The sequence below is a fragment of the Puntigrus tetrazona genome, chromosome 7, assembly GCF_018831695.1.
Source record: "Puntigrus tetrazona isolate hp1 chromosome 7, ASM1883169v1, whole genome shotgun sequence".
NCBI classification, from domain to species: domain Eukaryota; kingdom Metazoa; phylum Chordata; class Actinopteri; order Cypriniformes; family Cyprinidae; genus Puntigrus; species Puntigrus tetrazona.
The window spans coordinates 2,136,504-2,153,206 of record NC_056705.1 but is presented as its reverse complement, the minus strand read 5'-3'; the positions used below and the strand labels follow the sequence as shown (position 1 = coordinate 2,153,206).

General features: G+C 37.1%; 1 protein-coding gene across 1 annotated transcript; it reads right to left on the bottom strand.

Annotated features, from left to right (window-relative positions):
* Nucleotides 1-336: 336 nt before the first annotated feature.
* LOC122349150 (growth arrest-specific protein 1-like) lies at nt 337-2,747 on the bottom strand. The gene has a single exon (XM_043245097.1). The coding sequence runs from the start codon at nt 2,555-2,557 to the stop codon at nt 1,775-1,777; it is 783 nt and encodes a 260-aa protein (XP_043101032.1). The 5' UTR covers nt 2,558-2,747; the 3' UTR covers nt 337-1,774.
* Nucleotides 2,748-16,703: the final 13,956 nt, after the last annotated feature.

Here is a 16,703-nt window from a genome sequence, read left to right as displayed (position 1 = left end):
GCAAAATAAATAAACCTCTGTCTGTCTTGGCCCAGATGCAACACGGACACCCCAGGGAAAAGCCACTCGCGCTTTTGTGTTCGCATTCTAAAGATATCCAAATATCAGAGTTTATGCCTTCAGCAAACACTTCTGTTTGCTAAGTCGTGTGTCAGCGCTTCAAGCTCCTTATGTGTGTGATACCTAATCTGTTCCTGAAAAGCTCTGCTGTGCTAGCTAGCATATTCTAAGTTCAGCATCGGAATCCATGCACGGGGTCAATACAGTGAACGTTTGCAATGACACTATGAAACATAATGAACATAAAAATAAAAAAAAAATTACACATACTCTGTGTCTTTGTACTTTAGTTTTTATGCCTTCTATAAAAAGAACATCACTGAGGCAGTCATACAGTGGATTTAGACATTTCTACACAGTAAATAGTTCATCTTAGATAACAATTAAAAGATTCTCTGAAAATCTGTACACTGTACAACATCTTAAAAGAAAAATAATTACAACAAACATTTAACTTCCCTTTAAAGCTGGAATCATCACCCTTTGTTTTGACGGTTATTTTACGACAAAAATAAAGTTCTCTGTCTCGAATCTCTAGGACTTTTATCAAACGTTACTAGCTAACATAGAGATCTACTCCTTATTCATTCCAGCATCCCAAACGCTTTTTACAGAAGTTACTTATCCAAAGTCATTTGCAACTTTATAAAAATACTTTACATATTTAAAAAAAAAATCTAGTTTTACATTGGCAGTGCACAGTTTTATAATTACAGCTTTCGCTGTTAAAATAGGTCTAGGTAACAAAATAAACTTTTTTTTTTATATCTTTAAGGAAATAAATTTGTCTTTTACAAAATAGCACTTAAAATAGGCAAGCTGGTGTTTAAGGCAGTCGACTGACCTAAAGTACTTGTATCCCTGCTCTTAACTTCAGAATCAGAATTTTAGCTTGATAGTTAAAACTTTCATTAGGCAAGGCATCGTTCACCTGGGCCGAATCTGTAACTGTAAATCTGCATAGTGAATCAAAACACATTTACAATGTGACAATTTCCGGATAAGAACTGCACCTCAGTGTCACACAAAGCTTAACTTGTACTCTTTGGAGAAAATCACGTCAAGCTGCGTTTACACTTATTCCTTAAGGCGAAATAGTTTTTATTTTTATATTACTGGTACTTGCTAGCAAGTAATCCAACAATGCTATTGTCTTCGATTTACTGTATTTTTCAGAAATTTGTAGTTACTTGTAATTCTGCTATTAGTCACTATTCCAGATTAGTCCGGTGAATAATTCATTTATATGACATTGTCTATTTTTTTGCCATTCATTTCTATGGGGAGCTGTGGTTCACAAACTATTCAAAGTTATTAGAATCTATTCAGGTTTTTCAACTGAACATACATACTGGTAAACTTTCTGTATTTTTTTTTTTTGTCATTTAATATTTTTTCTCACGTAATTAGCAACTAGTGAGATTTAAAAAAAAGTCTGCTAGAGGAAAAAGTGGGATAGATACTACTGACTACTGGCAAAGCCACTAGTATCCTAAAAAAGCAGTAGTAGCACCTAATGAACACTTCATAAAATGTGAAAATGATAGTCACTATTGGATTGCTTGCTACGCATAAAAATAAAAACTAGCTCGTTTTAAGGAACAAATGTGCAAACAGCATGCCATAAACGAACTGGAAAACAGGAGAAAAAATGACAAAATGCACTATTCCCGAACAGCCGTTGGAGCGGATCATTAACTCGACTTCAAAGTGATCAAGGAAGCGGCACTAGAGCCAAAATGGATGCCACCACAGTCAAAACAGAACATGCCACAAAAGCAGAACCTGTGTTCCTCGTGGGCTCTGGTTCTGAGTAATAATCATCATCGGGCTCATCATCGTCCAACCCGCTGGAGCCTTCTTCATCCACGGGGGGAGAGTCAAAGCAAAGCGTTTTCATGCTGTTTTTGATGAACTCGCAGATAGTCCGCTCTGAGCCGTCACAGACGCAAGTATCCAGGAGTTGAGCTTTGGGGAGTTTGCGCATGTACGCGATGACATTGCGGCACGGGTTCGAGCAGCTGGAGCCGCTGAAGAGTTTCCCGCAGTGGAGTAAATAATCGCCCATGGCGCTTCGGCACTGGATGTCCCTCTCGCACTGGCGCCGGGCTTCGGTGCAACCCATGCTGCTGGTTTTGGGCAAACACGGCTCGATGGCTCGCTTGATCTCCCGGCAGCGGGGGTCCGAGGCGCAGCTGCAGTCCTCCAGCGCCGGGCCGCTTTTGGTCAGGTTGAGTTGCACCAGCGACGAGATGCAGTGACTGGGACATTTCTTCCTCTGGCCACTCAGTATCGAGTCACAGGCGTGCAAATATTGGTCATAAGCGTAATGACAGTCTGGCTCCGACTGGCAGTTGAGTATCGCTTGCCAGCAGATCAACCGATGGCCGTGGTGGTTGGATGAGGCGATGGAAAAACAACTAAAACACACAAGCACACAAGCGAAAGGCCAAATGAACGTGCGCGCGCCACGAACCAAACCTGCACGAGTTGCCATATCGAAGACTGTAATCGTTTGACTGGCGTCAGGTCAGTTTTAAGCATGCATATTTCATATTTCCATTGCATCTAGTGAGGGAAGAAAAATCCCCCGGCTCAGATCATGTTTGCAAGGTCCATCCAAAAGAAAAAGTTTGTTCCACGATTGCGGCGAATCTATAAAGACATTTTCCTGTAATCCATGTTCTTAAAAAAGAAGACGCTGAATTACGAGAAGTGCTATTTCCAGCAAACGGGTTATTCATTCCATCTTCCCGGTTCGCGTCCGTGTGACAGTGCGGTGATTCCTCCTTCCACCTCTTCTCTTTCTTGTGGGCAGAAGTGAGGAGCTCACGAGCTCGTCCTCTCGCGTCTCTCGCTCACATCCGAATGCGCTCGCGAGCCACCAACATCGCGCTTTTCCCGACCCAACTTCTAAACTTCTACATTCTACGTGCGCTTGTCGTCCGTCATTAACTACGCATCGGGACGCGAACAGATAATAACACGGCATTCAAATTCACACACTGGCCCCTTTCTGACCTCTAGTTTGCTTTATCCATTCTACTCCTGCGGAAGTTTTAGGGATTCCTATTGGTCAGAGCGTTTGTTGTTGCAAAGCTCGACGTCAAGTTAGGGGCGGAGAATGGGGTGGGGCGTGATGGGTCAGGAATGGTCTCTCTCCAAAAGGTTTGGATTACCTCAGAGCAGAACGTGGGTTAGAAAGCCCGACTATACAGTCTTTTCTCAGACTTTGTAGAATATGTAGGACGTGCGTTCCCGGGCAGCATCACAGTTGATTTTGTGACTCTGTATGAATGCTTCATGGCTGCTTCACCGCTTATGTTCAATAACTAACAACTTCTTGGAACAGAATTGCACTTTTGCACGGTTAAGTCTCAGTTAAGCTAGTGTTTCATTTCTCTGAGATGTAGTCAAATTTAAGTGTGTTTCAACCCGATATTTAAAAATAAAGAAAGAGGCCTCTTATTTTACAGTCGCTAAATAAAAAAAAAAGCTCTAAGGATTTTTATTTTGGGTTTTAAATACAGTAAACAAAATAATCTGTACATAAGGTTTTGTTTCTATTAGATTTTTTATTTTATTTTGGGTTTTAAATACAGTCAAAGAAAGAATTATGTCAGTTGCTGAACTGGGCAGGCAAAAATGTCAATATAAGTAGAAGGAATAAAACTAATGTCAATAGAATACCAAAATATTGTTAACAGAATGAATGATTTGTTTATGAATGATTTGAGGATTGGTGTTGTAATAGAGTTCTTTGTATGATTTCTGAAAATTATTTAATTTTTGCTTTGTAAAACAGGGCGTGTGTTGTGTGAAAGTTGTTAAGTTTTGGTAAATTGTTTTTAAAGATGATTGTAAAATTCAATTCTAAAGCTTACCATAGATTTATTACATTAAAAATAAAAATGCATTACATTAACAATAGATATGTTCTTGTGGCGACAGCTGAATTTTCAGAAGCCATTACTCAAGTCTTCACCGCACATGATCTGATGATGATGGGCTAATTTGCTGCTCAGGAAACATCACTATTATCAAAGTTGAAAATGGTTGTGCTACATGCTATTTTTGTGAAAGACATGATCTATTTTTTTCTGAAATGATTTGCTACATTAAATTTAAACTAACCATAAACTAATGAACTGTAGTGTATACAGCATAGTATATAGACTATACAATATAGTATAGAGTGAACAGGATACATTTTCTTCGTAGACCTAAAGACTTCTGTAAATTATCTTCTAATCTAGAGTCAATTGTTTATAAGTCTTAAGTCAACCCTCAAGTCAATCTTATTGCAGCTCATGTGTGAGTTTCCATCCATGCTCATTAAATCTAACTACATAGGGTTTTCATGAAAGAATGTAACAAATGTGTTGTGGAAAATCAGTTTTCTTTTATCAGATGTCACTGCATCTGTAATGAATTTATTTAAAGAGATATATAATTAACATTTGGCCTTTGCTGAAAAGACAAAGCTGTCACCATTCCAGATTTAATTTTATACGTTTTCGTCCTTGTGCACAAGATCTTATGAAATAAAGTTCTTACATATGATAACGAGTCGAAAATGCTTTTTGGGCAAATGTTATTTCAGCTTGATCCAGCCAAGGAATGTGTTTGAAAATGATAGTTCCTGGCTCTTGCGCGCGTGTCTCAATCAATTACAATAGAAAGAGACGTTGGCTAGCAGCAACATCTACAATGGGTTCAGATATAAAATGTACCCGTGAGCCGTGAAAAAAGGTGGACTCCTTATGTGTAAAATGATAACATACAAGTTCACACTTGAACATGAAAAGGGGGCATTTGCCGATGCTTAGGACGGAGGATCAGTGGGTCCACCTAGCACAAAGAGGGTTTGTGTTTCAAACACTACTCCGGAGTTAGGAATGTACCTTTAGGCCACTGTGCAGCGAGCTTCTGACCCTAAACAATGAACTCAATGTCAGTTACGGATGGTCAGATCTGACAATGACGTTTTTGCACCAGTTCCAGGTGATGGATGTAGGGAACTCTATACCCCACGAGTCAAAAGTCTTGAGAGCACAATGATTTTATTTAGAGATAACAGTTGCTTCACTCTGTATCTAATAGTGAGCTTAGCAACCGCCTTAGCAACAAGTATTCCATTCTTTCTTTCCTTTTTCTTTTATACCTAAATTCACTGCAGTAACAGCTTCATTTAGATTTAGAGGAGATCCAAGCAGACGGAGGAAAACATTTATGAACAACTGTTTTCTTTGGCAGGCCAAAATTAAATAAGCCAGATGCTCATGCAAGAAAGACCTGCGTGCCTTTGCTTTAAATGGGGATTAATTTAAATTAACAGCATACAGCTTTAAAGGGTGATGCATGCCTCAGTAATGCATTTAATAGCAAACACAGTGAAGTCACAGCACAAATAATGGTTTTCCTGCTCATTATAAGGGAAAGTTCAATTGGTAAACATTATTGGATCTATTTGTTTATTATATAAATTAAATGATAAACAATAACAATATATATATATATATATATATATATATATATATATATATATATATATATATATATATATATATATATATATATATATATATATATATGTGTGTGTGTGTGTGTGTGTGTGTGTAAAAGGTTAACTTAAATGAACAGAAACTCTTTTCTTATTCCACATTCTAAAATACTATATTATGTTTATGTTTGTTAATATTTGGCTCTGTGATTAAACGTTACAGTCAAATGTTAACAGTCACCATGTTGCCAAACCAGTTATCATGCAGTGATGAAAAGTCACAGATTTTGATTGTAATTTTATAGCTCAAAATTGAATGCCAGTTTAAAATGTTTTAAAATAAATAACACACTTAATATGGCTAAAAGAATGTGCCCAATGGTCTTTATTTTTGCTCTAATCTAAGAATACCTTTCTTACACTTTTGGAGTCGTTAATGAGAAACAGATTCCTTACAATAATCCATGGGGTGCTGTTGCCAAATTCCTGACCCTGATGGATGACCCCAAACAAAAACTCGCCCGTGCTGTAATTAGAATAAACTCACATCGCTTTTCCCCTTTTTTAGTGTATCATGGCAGTAGTGGAGGAACAATATTCACATTGCAAAACACTGAAGTCATACAGCCAGAACATGAGCATGAACGAATCAAACAACATGGCTACAACATCAATAGTACACATTTAAAGAAAAACAGAAAAATGATTAAATGAAAATTGGAATTGTTTTTTATGTTTAATAGTTTAGAAACATTCGTGATTCAACAGGATCAGATGTCTAACTCTTTTTTGTTTGAGATTTCAAAAATGTAAATAAATACTAATGTATTCCTAATGGAATTTCTGAACTCTTGGACCATTCTATATGGATTATATAAGAAACTTCTGAAAACGTTTTAAAATCCCACTTGATAAATTCCAATAAAAAAAAAGAAATAATAATTTTAGTTTTTAAAGTTCTTATAGTATTCCAAATGATGATCGAAATGATACTAACAGGAAGTTGTGACACAGCACAGCTGCTCTTGGTTTTATTGGGGCTCTAAAAACACCAACAACTGTTGTTAGCACCATGATAGAGATATAGACAGCTGCACTATACTGTTGTCCAGAACTGTTGAAATAAGCTGCTGCTGAAGTCGACTGAGAAACGCATTTTAACATACAACATAATACAACCAATGCTGCTTTAAAGTGTTAAAAAAACATGATCTTTTCAACCTAGACATAACTGTGCTTCATCGTTCTTTTCATGAATAATACAAAGCCAAAAACCAACACTAAGCCATTGAGCTTTTGAGGGAGGATAATCTGTATCTATGTGGAGTGTCCTCTGAATCCAGCCTTCAATATCGCAGTCAGGAGGATGTTGACTAAAAACCTCATTCACTCTCATTCCATTCCAGCATTGCCATCAGCTGCCATCCCATCTTCTGACTGACACCAGATAGGAGGACAGATACTGTATCTTGCCAAGTCCTGTTTGAACCCATGGCCAAGTCAACTCCCTTGATCAGAGCGCGCGCGCGCACACACACACACACAGACAGACCAGCTGTTCCAACACATGGCCCCCTTGCCTTTCCATACTATAAGTGACTATTTATACAGGCCTAAGGGCCCGTCATACCATTGCAAAGAGGGGAAGAATGCCATGTGTGCATATGGGGCCGGCCAATAAAGACATAACCCCTCACAGACATGACCTTAATCCAACAAACATGGAGTGCAGCAAGGAAGAAATTCACTGCATGAGACACAACAAAGCCTGACAGTAAAAATGAGTGGCAACCACAAACATTCTTTAAGGGCATTAATGATATTTAGAAATCAAAGCGCAAAGCTAAAGTCACGCGAACACACACTTGAGACTTTTTCCGTTTCGGTTAAAACTTGGGATACGAGGTCAGGTGTGTGAATAATTCAGATGAGTAATTCCTTAAAACTTGCACTAAATTATTGGCGCATGTTGTTTCCCACACCCACATGCAATTATGCACGGCTCTGCTATTCTTTCATAATAGTTAATTCGCCAATTTGTTGATGTTTTTGGCAAGCAGCATTCATTACACAAATTCTTCAAAAGCATATTAGCTTAGAGAGTATGAAATATTCCCAGCCAAATAAAATATAACCACACCTGTCAAGCTGTGGCTATTGTGGAAAGACGTTCTTTGAGTTTCCAACACCTTGACTTCCCTGTATTGATATTTGGTAAAGAGGAATAGCTTGTAAACACAAGCTCGCTGAACCTTTAGCAACCATATGACGGTAAAGGGTAAGTGTCAGAAATGGCATGCGGGACTCCACCTCCAAAACCACCCTATCCTTTTGCCCTCTGCCCCCAGTTGTTGCAAAAAGCCTGGCCTGACCTGTCTGGTTATGGAGATGTAAAGAACGAAGTGGGCAGGTAATGCGAAACCTCTAGCGTTATTCCCGCTTTTGGCACATTGCGGCCACAGCCCTGTATGGTGTCAAAGCGGCCACTTTGTTAAAGCGATCGCTGTGGGCCCGAACGCTGGCCACCGCAATGCTTAGAATAACCGAATGACACAATGGTTTCTTCTCTAAATAAACAGATGTTGGAAGACTGTTATAACTCCTAGCCCCCTTTTTTCTCTGCCAGATTTTTTTTCCCTTAACTCCCATCTGCGAGCTGTAAGAGCAATTTCTCGTTCTCTTCTCCTCTGAGAAATGCTAAGTTTTCGTTCTGGGCAGCTGTGGAGCTGAGCCCTACCCTTCTTATTTTACCGCTTTGATTAGATGATATCGGCTATCACTTCAGGCCCACATAATTGCATCTCACTTGCTTTCTCTCTCTCCCTTTTTCTTTCCCACAAGCACATGCTAAAGAAGTCGCATATGTCGAGCCCTCAAGCAATAAAGTTTCTGTTTTAGATTACCAGAACAGTCACATTCTCTACCTAAGAGTCTTCCATTAAATGCGATTTACCTGTTGCTGAGAAGATTTAGGAGTGGATAATGACTATAGGGTAATAGACAGAAAAGGGGATGCAGATACATCTTCAAAAGTCTGGGTTTAGTAAGTTTTTGTAGGGAAAAAAAAAAGCAAATAAGCATTTAGTGGTGCTCTATTAATTTGACCAAAAGCGACATACATTAATAATGTTAAAGAAGATTTCTGTTTAAAATAAATGCTGTATTTCTTATGTTTCTATTCATCAAATTCTGAAAGAATATTTCCACATAAGTATTAAGGGCTAGAGTAAATTTAGCTTTGCCCTTACAGAAAAAAAAAAATACTGTTTAATTTAAATTTAAATATATATTCAAATAGTTATTTTTATTATACAATATTATATTATATTATTTTAATTACATGTTTATTTAATTATTAATATAAATATTTTACTGTATTTTCATCTAATAAATTCAGGCACGATAAGAGATTTATTTCAAAAACATCTATGTCCCTGTAGACCCCTTTTTTTTTTTTTTGTATCGTATGTCTCAAAACAATGACAAAACAATTATATTATTATATGTGTTTTGAAATTAATCTTTTGTTCCAACTGTCTTTCAGAAGAAAAACAAACTCAGTAAGTCATTCTATTGCAATGGATACGTACATAATCAGTTAATAACCCAACAATCATCTATAAAAATTCCATTGTCGCAACTCCCATGAGACTATGAATCATCTAAATAGCTTTGGGCTAGGAAGTGTTGTGAGAACTTTGCTTTTACAGTCACTAAGTCAAATTATGCATTGAGCTGAATAAATTCTGTTAAATAGCAATTAGACTTTTAATATCTGGTTATTCTTGGAATTACACATGCCAAATTATTGTGTAGGGTTATTACAGGAAAGCCTAGAATAATAGGGTCTGTTTGGATTTGTTGTTCTGTATGTGTATGATTATCAGAACCTGACTGGTTTTTCTGTTATCTGTACTACCCTCAGCCTCACTAATCTATTATCTGCTTTAAGCATAAGCATGTGTAGAAAAAGCAGGACTGTGCCTGCGAAACATGACATTATTTTGACATAGGATGATTTCTAGATGTAAACAGAGTCTCAGGTTAATAACGGGCAGCTGGGCAGTTACAGACAGTTTCTAGCTTCCACTATCTTACTATGTCGCTCTTTTTTTAGTCTTGATCCAGATAAATACATTTCAAAATATAATTGAAATCCAAAAAAATGAAAACAAATCTTCAAATGCTTACGAATAATCATAACATAGTTATAATACATCATACTTATCTATTATTTACTTTTACGCATTAAAATAAAAAACGAAACAAACTAATGTAGATGCAACAAGGAATCTGTAAATATTATAATGCACTTTAACTTTGGTTACAATTATTTTTTTAAATTATATAGTGCATTTTATTATATGCGTAAGCTTCAAGTAAAATGTTACTATAGTTTTTCACCACCTGAAGTGGATTGAATTTATGCATCTTTCATCGTAAGTCGTTTCTTTCAGCACCTCTAAATATGTTTCCTTTATGTGTCTGCTATTGACAGGGATGAAAGGAAATATGCAGGAAAGTGTCGAGTCACAGTAAAATTTTACTGCATCCATTAATAAAGCTGTTTTTAATTGTACCCAGATGTGACCTTATTAGCCAAGTGATAAACTGCATAAATCTCACTCAAGAGAAAATGCATGCTCAGCATTCGCAGTGTTTTATGAATCCTATTTGTTTCTATTATAAATGAACAAGTATGCAAGCTGTCACTAATCAGTACAAAAAACACTCTTTAAAGAAACTCTCCAAGAAACAGATGCTCATTTGCAGTACACGCCTAAAAATTCAAACACAACACCAGTCACTTCAATCTCAGCTGAGCTCGGTTAACAACAATATCTAGCTGGTATTTTGCAATAATGCACTCATTAGTGTCTGGTTTCTGCTAGTAATGCCATTGCTTATGACTCTAGAGTCCCACAGATGTCTTCAGACATATTCATCACTTCGTGCCTAAAGGTCATTGCTCAGTAATCCATCAGGAACTTGCTTCTTTTCCTCCCAGAGTACGGTTCAGGCTGAGGTTACAAACATCATGTTAGATTTATGTTGCAGGGAGGTTGCACTTTTCTACTGTGGGTTGTAATGTTGTGTGATTGCTCTGTCATGGTTGTCCGTGGTAGTACTTTATGAACTTTGCGCAAAATTAATTTGACCAACTATTTTTTTTCTTGGTGCGATTTTCATCTAAAACGAGGGATGAATTAATAAGTCAAGAGAACATATTCTGAATTCATGGACATACAGTATATAGCATGCAGGTATATATTTAAAAAAATTGTTACATTTCTCTATTATAGTTTAAATACTACAAGTGAATTTAGTATATACGCTAAAAAATAAGATATTCCTTTTTACATTATGTAATAGCCTAAAATATTTAGTGATTTAAAAAGAGGGTTATATGGCAGGTCACTTCAGTGTAAAAATAAATAAAAACGTACTAGCTGATAACTAATACCAATATATCACGCATTTCTAATAATTATATAGATAAATATAATAATATAGGTACCTTAATGCATGCTAGAGCTTTTTGAAATAAAGGTAACACTGTATTAGTATACAGTATTAGTAGACTGTCAGTGTCCACAACATACTGACTATGAGAAACTAAACCTAAACAAGTATATGTCAACTAAACCTACCTAAGTTCCTATGAGAGTTAGTAGACAAATTAATGAGATTAAGTTGACATGTTGTCGACATGTAGTTACAAAGCTACTTATAGTTAGTAGAACGTCTGAAGTAGACTATCAAAATAAAATGCAACCAAAATAATTTGTCATGTGTAGCCTATGAATCATTTTCAGAAATTATTTACTACATTAATTTGGCCACTGTCACCATTAACTAAAATAAGCACTTTGTATGGTGTACCGTTGGCATGCTCTTAGAAACATCAATTACAAATAATATTTGATGAGTAAGTATGATTATCTTCCTTATATTATGTTGCGTTTCTTCCAAAAAATTTGAAACAGTAAAACTAACGCTGCAGGAACCTGCAAACGCTTTCCGATGGTCATGGTTTTTCAGTGCCTGCAGCATCCTGGTTGCTTGGTGCTCAAAACAAACAATAGGCCTATAACAGAAGATCATTATTAGAGACACTTATCATCCAGTCAAAAGAACAGATGATATCAGTTTGGGTTTGTCCTTATGTAAATGCTACTTTCTGAGCATTACAACTCATAAATATTATAAACACGCCAGTGTTGTTGTAACATGTTCAAGCAACAGTGCTAAACATATCACAGCCTCTGTTTGTCAAGCATTATCTCTACATCTTTATGTGTTTACTTCAATTTTAAAATGCCCTGTACATTATGGTTTTGCAGAGGAGCATGCTCTGGTAACAGTGTATCGCAAATGGCCACGCTTTAAGAAGAAAATAATCCATATTAATGGATGTTGGGCTTGGCAAAGCACGGCAGCCGATGTTAAAGATAAGATAAGCAGGTCAAGATCAACAGTTTGGCACAGTCACTGACAGCCATATTATTTTCAAGAAAAAACAACAGAAAGTCTTGTGTACAGAATACACACAAATGTATAATCACACGCAGGTGTCTGTGCAGTGTCTCACCTAATTCAGTGTTCATCAGAAAACTGGATCAAATAAAGATTCTGTAAATCAGGTGGCTAAGAAAAAGCAATTGGGGCTTTTCCACCATTTTTCTTTTCACACACCCATACAAGCATATATTCGCTCAAAAATACACGTACAGCATACTGGTGGTCTTTCCTCTCAGTGAATACTTTAATCACAACCTCCCAAGCTCTGACACACACACACACACACACACCCTCTTCGCTCCTTAAGGAATCAGACCACCTTCACCCTCTGATATACACACCAGTGCTGCTCATAAACAATGGAAAGCTCAGCTGCTCTCGTGTCCTGTAAGCAATGGGAATTGTACTGTGATACAAGCATAAGTCACTGGAAGATTTCAGTCACCAGTCATTAATTCTAAAGAAAAACAAAAGTATTCAGGGTATTAATACGGTTTGGTTTCCAACATACTCTGATCTGTCAGTGCACAAATTCACCAAAAAACTCCCTCTCATGAATTGAAAGTTAATGTTCTTTTTGTGGAGCATGAAACTAGCACTTTTGAGTACTGACCTGAACACTTGCACTCATGCAAGCACCCATGCAAGTGGCCTGCAGAGAGTTTAGGGCGAATGTTTAGCATTTCCATCCGTCTCGCTCTCCCTGCCTGCCTCAGAATACTATAACCACTTGAGCTGAGACCGCAATGAAAACATTGCAGTATGATTTGGGTTCGCAGTAGACACAGTGCCCTGCCGCTAGACACTTGTGGAATGTTTGCATTCTGGCCTCCTGTGGAGACTATTAATTGGGCTCATGTTATGATCTTACCCCAGGACAAGGCATCCTATTGGCAAAGCTCCATTTAATTGAGTCAGACTGTGTGAGACCACCACTGTTTCAAGATGAAAAACATCAATCATGTCAGTATTAATACACAGTACTCTGAAGCATTTATCAAAAATGGATTTATGACCAACATAATAACTGAAGGCCACTCGTGGTTATTTTGCCTAAATATTTACCTTTTAACTTTTCACGGTTTCCATACATTTGTGTGTTGATTCACAAATAAATCATTCTTTTGAATCAGTTCTTTCTATGAATCAAAAGGTTTGCATTATACTGTATCTTGTAACATTTCTTATCTCAGTTGAAAAAATTGTATCTTTTGCAGACCAAACACAAAAGTCTGTCTAATTGCATTTTTACTTGTAAGCAATCTCTCTGCTGATTTAAATGAAGATATTAGTTGCGGTGTGATTTAGATGGTTCACACAGCTGTCCACAGCCTGTCATGGCAGATTCTTCCGTCTTTGGACTAAGAAGCAGATCTAATTTGAGTTTTAACACCAGGCATGACATCACTGCCTATAACAAGCATTGACCCCCACCCCCTCTACAGCTAGAGGAAATCAATATCGCTAGAATATGAATTGAGTAAGTGTCTCCCACTCTTTTGAAAGTATTATGTTACTATGAGAACTAAAGGCTGAAGGTTTTCGTTTTCATCCAAACTGTCAAACACTCACAAATTATTTAATAAAAGTACTGGCAATGATTGTTTTGCATATTCACACTGAGGGAAATAAGCACTACTCACTACATTAATGCTTTGGAAAACCCTATATTGAGTGTCAGTTGAACCTGAATGTTACCTTAATAGTCGATTCAAGGAAACTCTTTTAAGAAACTTCTGCTGCTTAAAATAAATAATTCACATTAGGAGTCCTTTATTAACCTCCTGGAGCTATGTGAAGCACTTTTATGATGGATGGACGGATGCAGGTTGTTGGAGTTCTAATGGACTATTGAATTATATAACTCTTATTGTATTCTTCTGAAATAAGAAAGTCAAATACACCCATAGAGTGGCTTGAGGGTGAGTAAATCACAGGGTAATTTTCATTTATTGGATGAACTATCCTTCCTGCAATGCCTTTCAAGTTTGCAAAAATACAACTGTGCCCTTTGTGTTTGTTGGCATATCTTTGTTTGGCTGGCTTTTGGTGAGTGACTGTGGTCTTAATCAGCAGAACCTGGCGGAAGTTAAAGAAATTCAAAGTAAAATGCCCTTAGTTACAGCACCTTTCATTTCTGTTGCTTTATTGTTCCATGAGCCAACTCGGAAGGGCAAGCAGGTGTTCTTCTCCATGGAAAGCAAAGGTTTATGTCTTTAGCTTCAGGGACTTTGGGTGTACGTGAAAAGAGTGAGCTTTACGCCCTTGGCCCCTAGCTGGGTTTTAACTTGATGGAATGCAGTGTGGCGCTGCAGTGGCCTGCTGGGGGATGTTTAACAACTCCTGGAGAGAAATTTGATTTACTAGCTTGTCTTTAAACAACAATCTTTTTGATACAACATGTATAACAGCCAGTTGCGTGAGCATTATTCATGCAGATGGTGAAGAAATTATTATTTTGTCCCCAACTTTATTGTTCCATTTGGCTGTAATACAGTTTGCGAGAACATTTTCTAAGAAAAGGAAATAACACAGTCTAGTGCGGTTTCCAAGGTGAAGCAAACAGACACAGTGTGGTGAGTGTAAGAGTTTTTGACAGTGCTTTGATGTAAAAAAAAAAGACAAGAGACCAAATGGACAGATTCTGTTCACATCTACAGACTGAAAGTCTAGTGCTTTGCATTATTAGCTGTGAACAAAATAGTGGGCTTACACACACACATCCCTCAGAGATCCAGGAACACAGAGCTGCCACTGGACAAGGAATCCCAGCCAGTCTGAGATAACATTGGAACAATCCAGACCTTCTTTTGTCCTGTCGTGCTTACTTGCCATCACTCTTTAGGGCTCAATGAAGATAGATGAGGCTAGCAGAGGCACAGTTTGTCTGTCAACGTGGAGGTGTGTGGACGGGGCAGATGACTGGATAATATCAGAATAAAGGTCTCATTGCCTGCTGTCCAACAGTTCTTCATATCACAGGATTTAAAATCTTGCGTGAGCACAGAGGTCAGTTACTGCTGGCACAGGAAGTCAACCTTTTTGTTCTTTGTAAGTGAAAGTGAGGCAATTGATGGTGGAGCACATGTTAGTTTAGATAAGGGTGTAAAGACTAATCAAGATTAGTGCTGCTGTCAGTTCTCACCATCATGCTGTATTGTATCCTGTCTCTTTTCAGAAAAAGGACATGAAAGTGAAATTGTGAAAGTGAAAAAAATATGCTTAAACTTTAAGACAATGTCTATAACCCAACTCACAATTTCAAATGCTCCTTAAAATTAAGCTCAGTAAATGGTCGTTTCACAAAGAAAATGTTTTGCATTCAACTATGCTACGTTTCCTTTGTTTTATATATAAATCTGCACTAGATGGACAAGTTTGAATGTTATGCTCACACTTGAGGTCTTTGTAGAATTAAGCACAAAACACAGCATTCCAAAAATGTGGGCTGTCAAGTTAAAATAAATTCACATTTTTAAAAACAGCATTTTGCATTTTGTTCTGTCCTCATACTCATGTCTCAGGTTTTTAATGCAAAAAATACATTCTATGTGAGGGCCTCTTAGGCTAGTTTGAGAACAAATATATGTGATTTGATGTTGATTATAATTGCTGGATTCTGTCAGGAAGGTCAAGACATTTGATGAAGGAAAACAGCAACTTTATATTCTAGTGTAATTTTTATTAGATAACTTTTTATAGTTTTCAGAAAAAAATCACGGTTATTATTTGTGGAAAATGACTTTTAGAGCCTATAAAGTGTTTTAAGAATGGTCAGGAACTTTTGAATTCTGATGTTTTTATAGTACATTTATTTATTCAGTACTTAATTAAAATATTTTTGGGGTTCCAGTTTTTAAATTGTTCACATGTTTATAATCAGCTGTATTTATTTACTAATTAAATGAATATTTGCCAAGAAACGTTCAGAAAATGTGTTGCCAACTATTTGCATTTTATTGCAATTTCAGTTGTTTTAGCCTTTGAGACAGAATCTTTTAGTGTGATGGTAACAATTTGTAATGGCACTGGAAAAGTTGATTTAAATGAAGCTGTCAGCATGCAAGACTTTGGATGGGTCAGGGGAGTTAGTGCACGATGGCCCCATGTGTGCTCTCCCAAAAGAACCGAGGCCCCAGCTTTCATCACTCAGTAAGGAGGTCCTAGCACGTCTCCTCAAGGACCTCTGCTCTTAGGCAATCTAGCCAACACTCTGTCCAAAAGACCTTTATCATGAAAGCATATTCAGAGGTTGAGTAAGCTTTTTTGGCCTCCTCCATCACTTTGAACTTGAGATAAGGTGGCCTCCACATGGTCACCATGTGTCTTTCTATCCGGTCTTACTCTTTGTGTCTGGATGGAGACCACAAGAGCCTTGGAGATCTCCTGCACTTAATATTGAGTAAGTCCAAAGTATTCTCTGATGTCCAATAGCTGGAATGTTGATGGATGATTTTGGAGTTATTTGGAGGAGTCACTGTTATTTAAAATATATTATCAGTTAATCGAAAACATTCATCTTTCTAGCACATTGACAATATGATATGTTGTTTTTGTGACTGAGTAATATTATAGATTTTTAATTACATAGTATTCATTTGAGCATATGTAGTTTGAG

Bases quoted from the DNA above. Each gene is read 5' to 3' on its own strand.
- LOC122349150 (XM_043245097.1), bottom strand. From the start codon at position 2,557: ATGGCAACTCGTGCAGGTTTGGTTCGTGGCGCGCGCACGTTCATTTGG.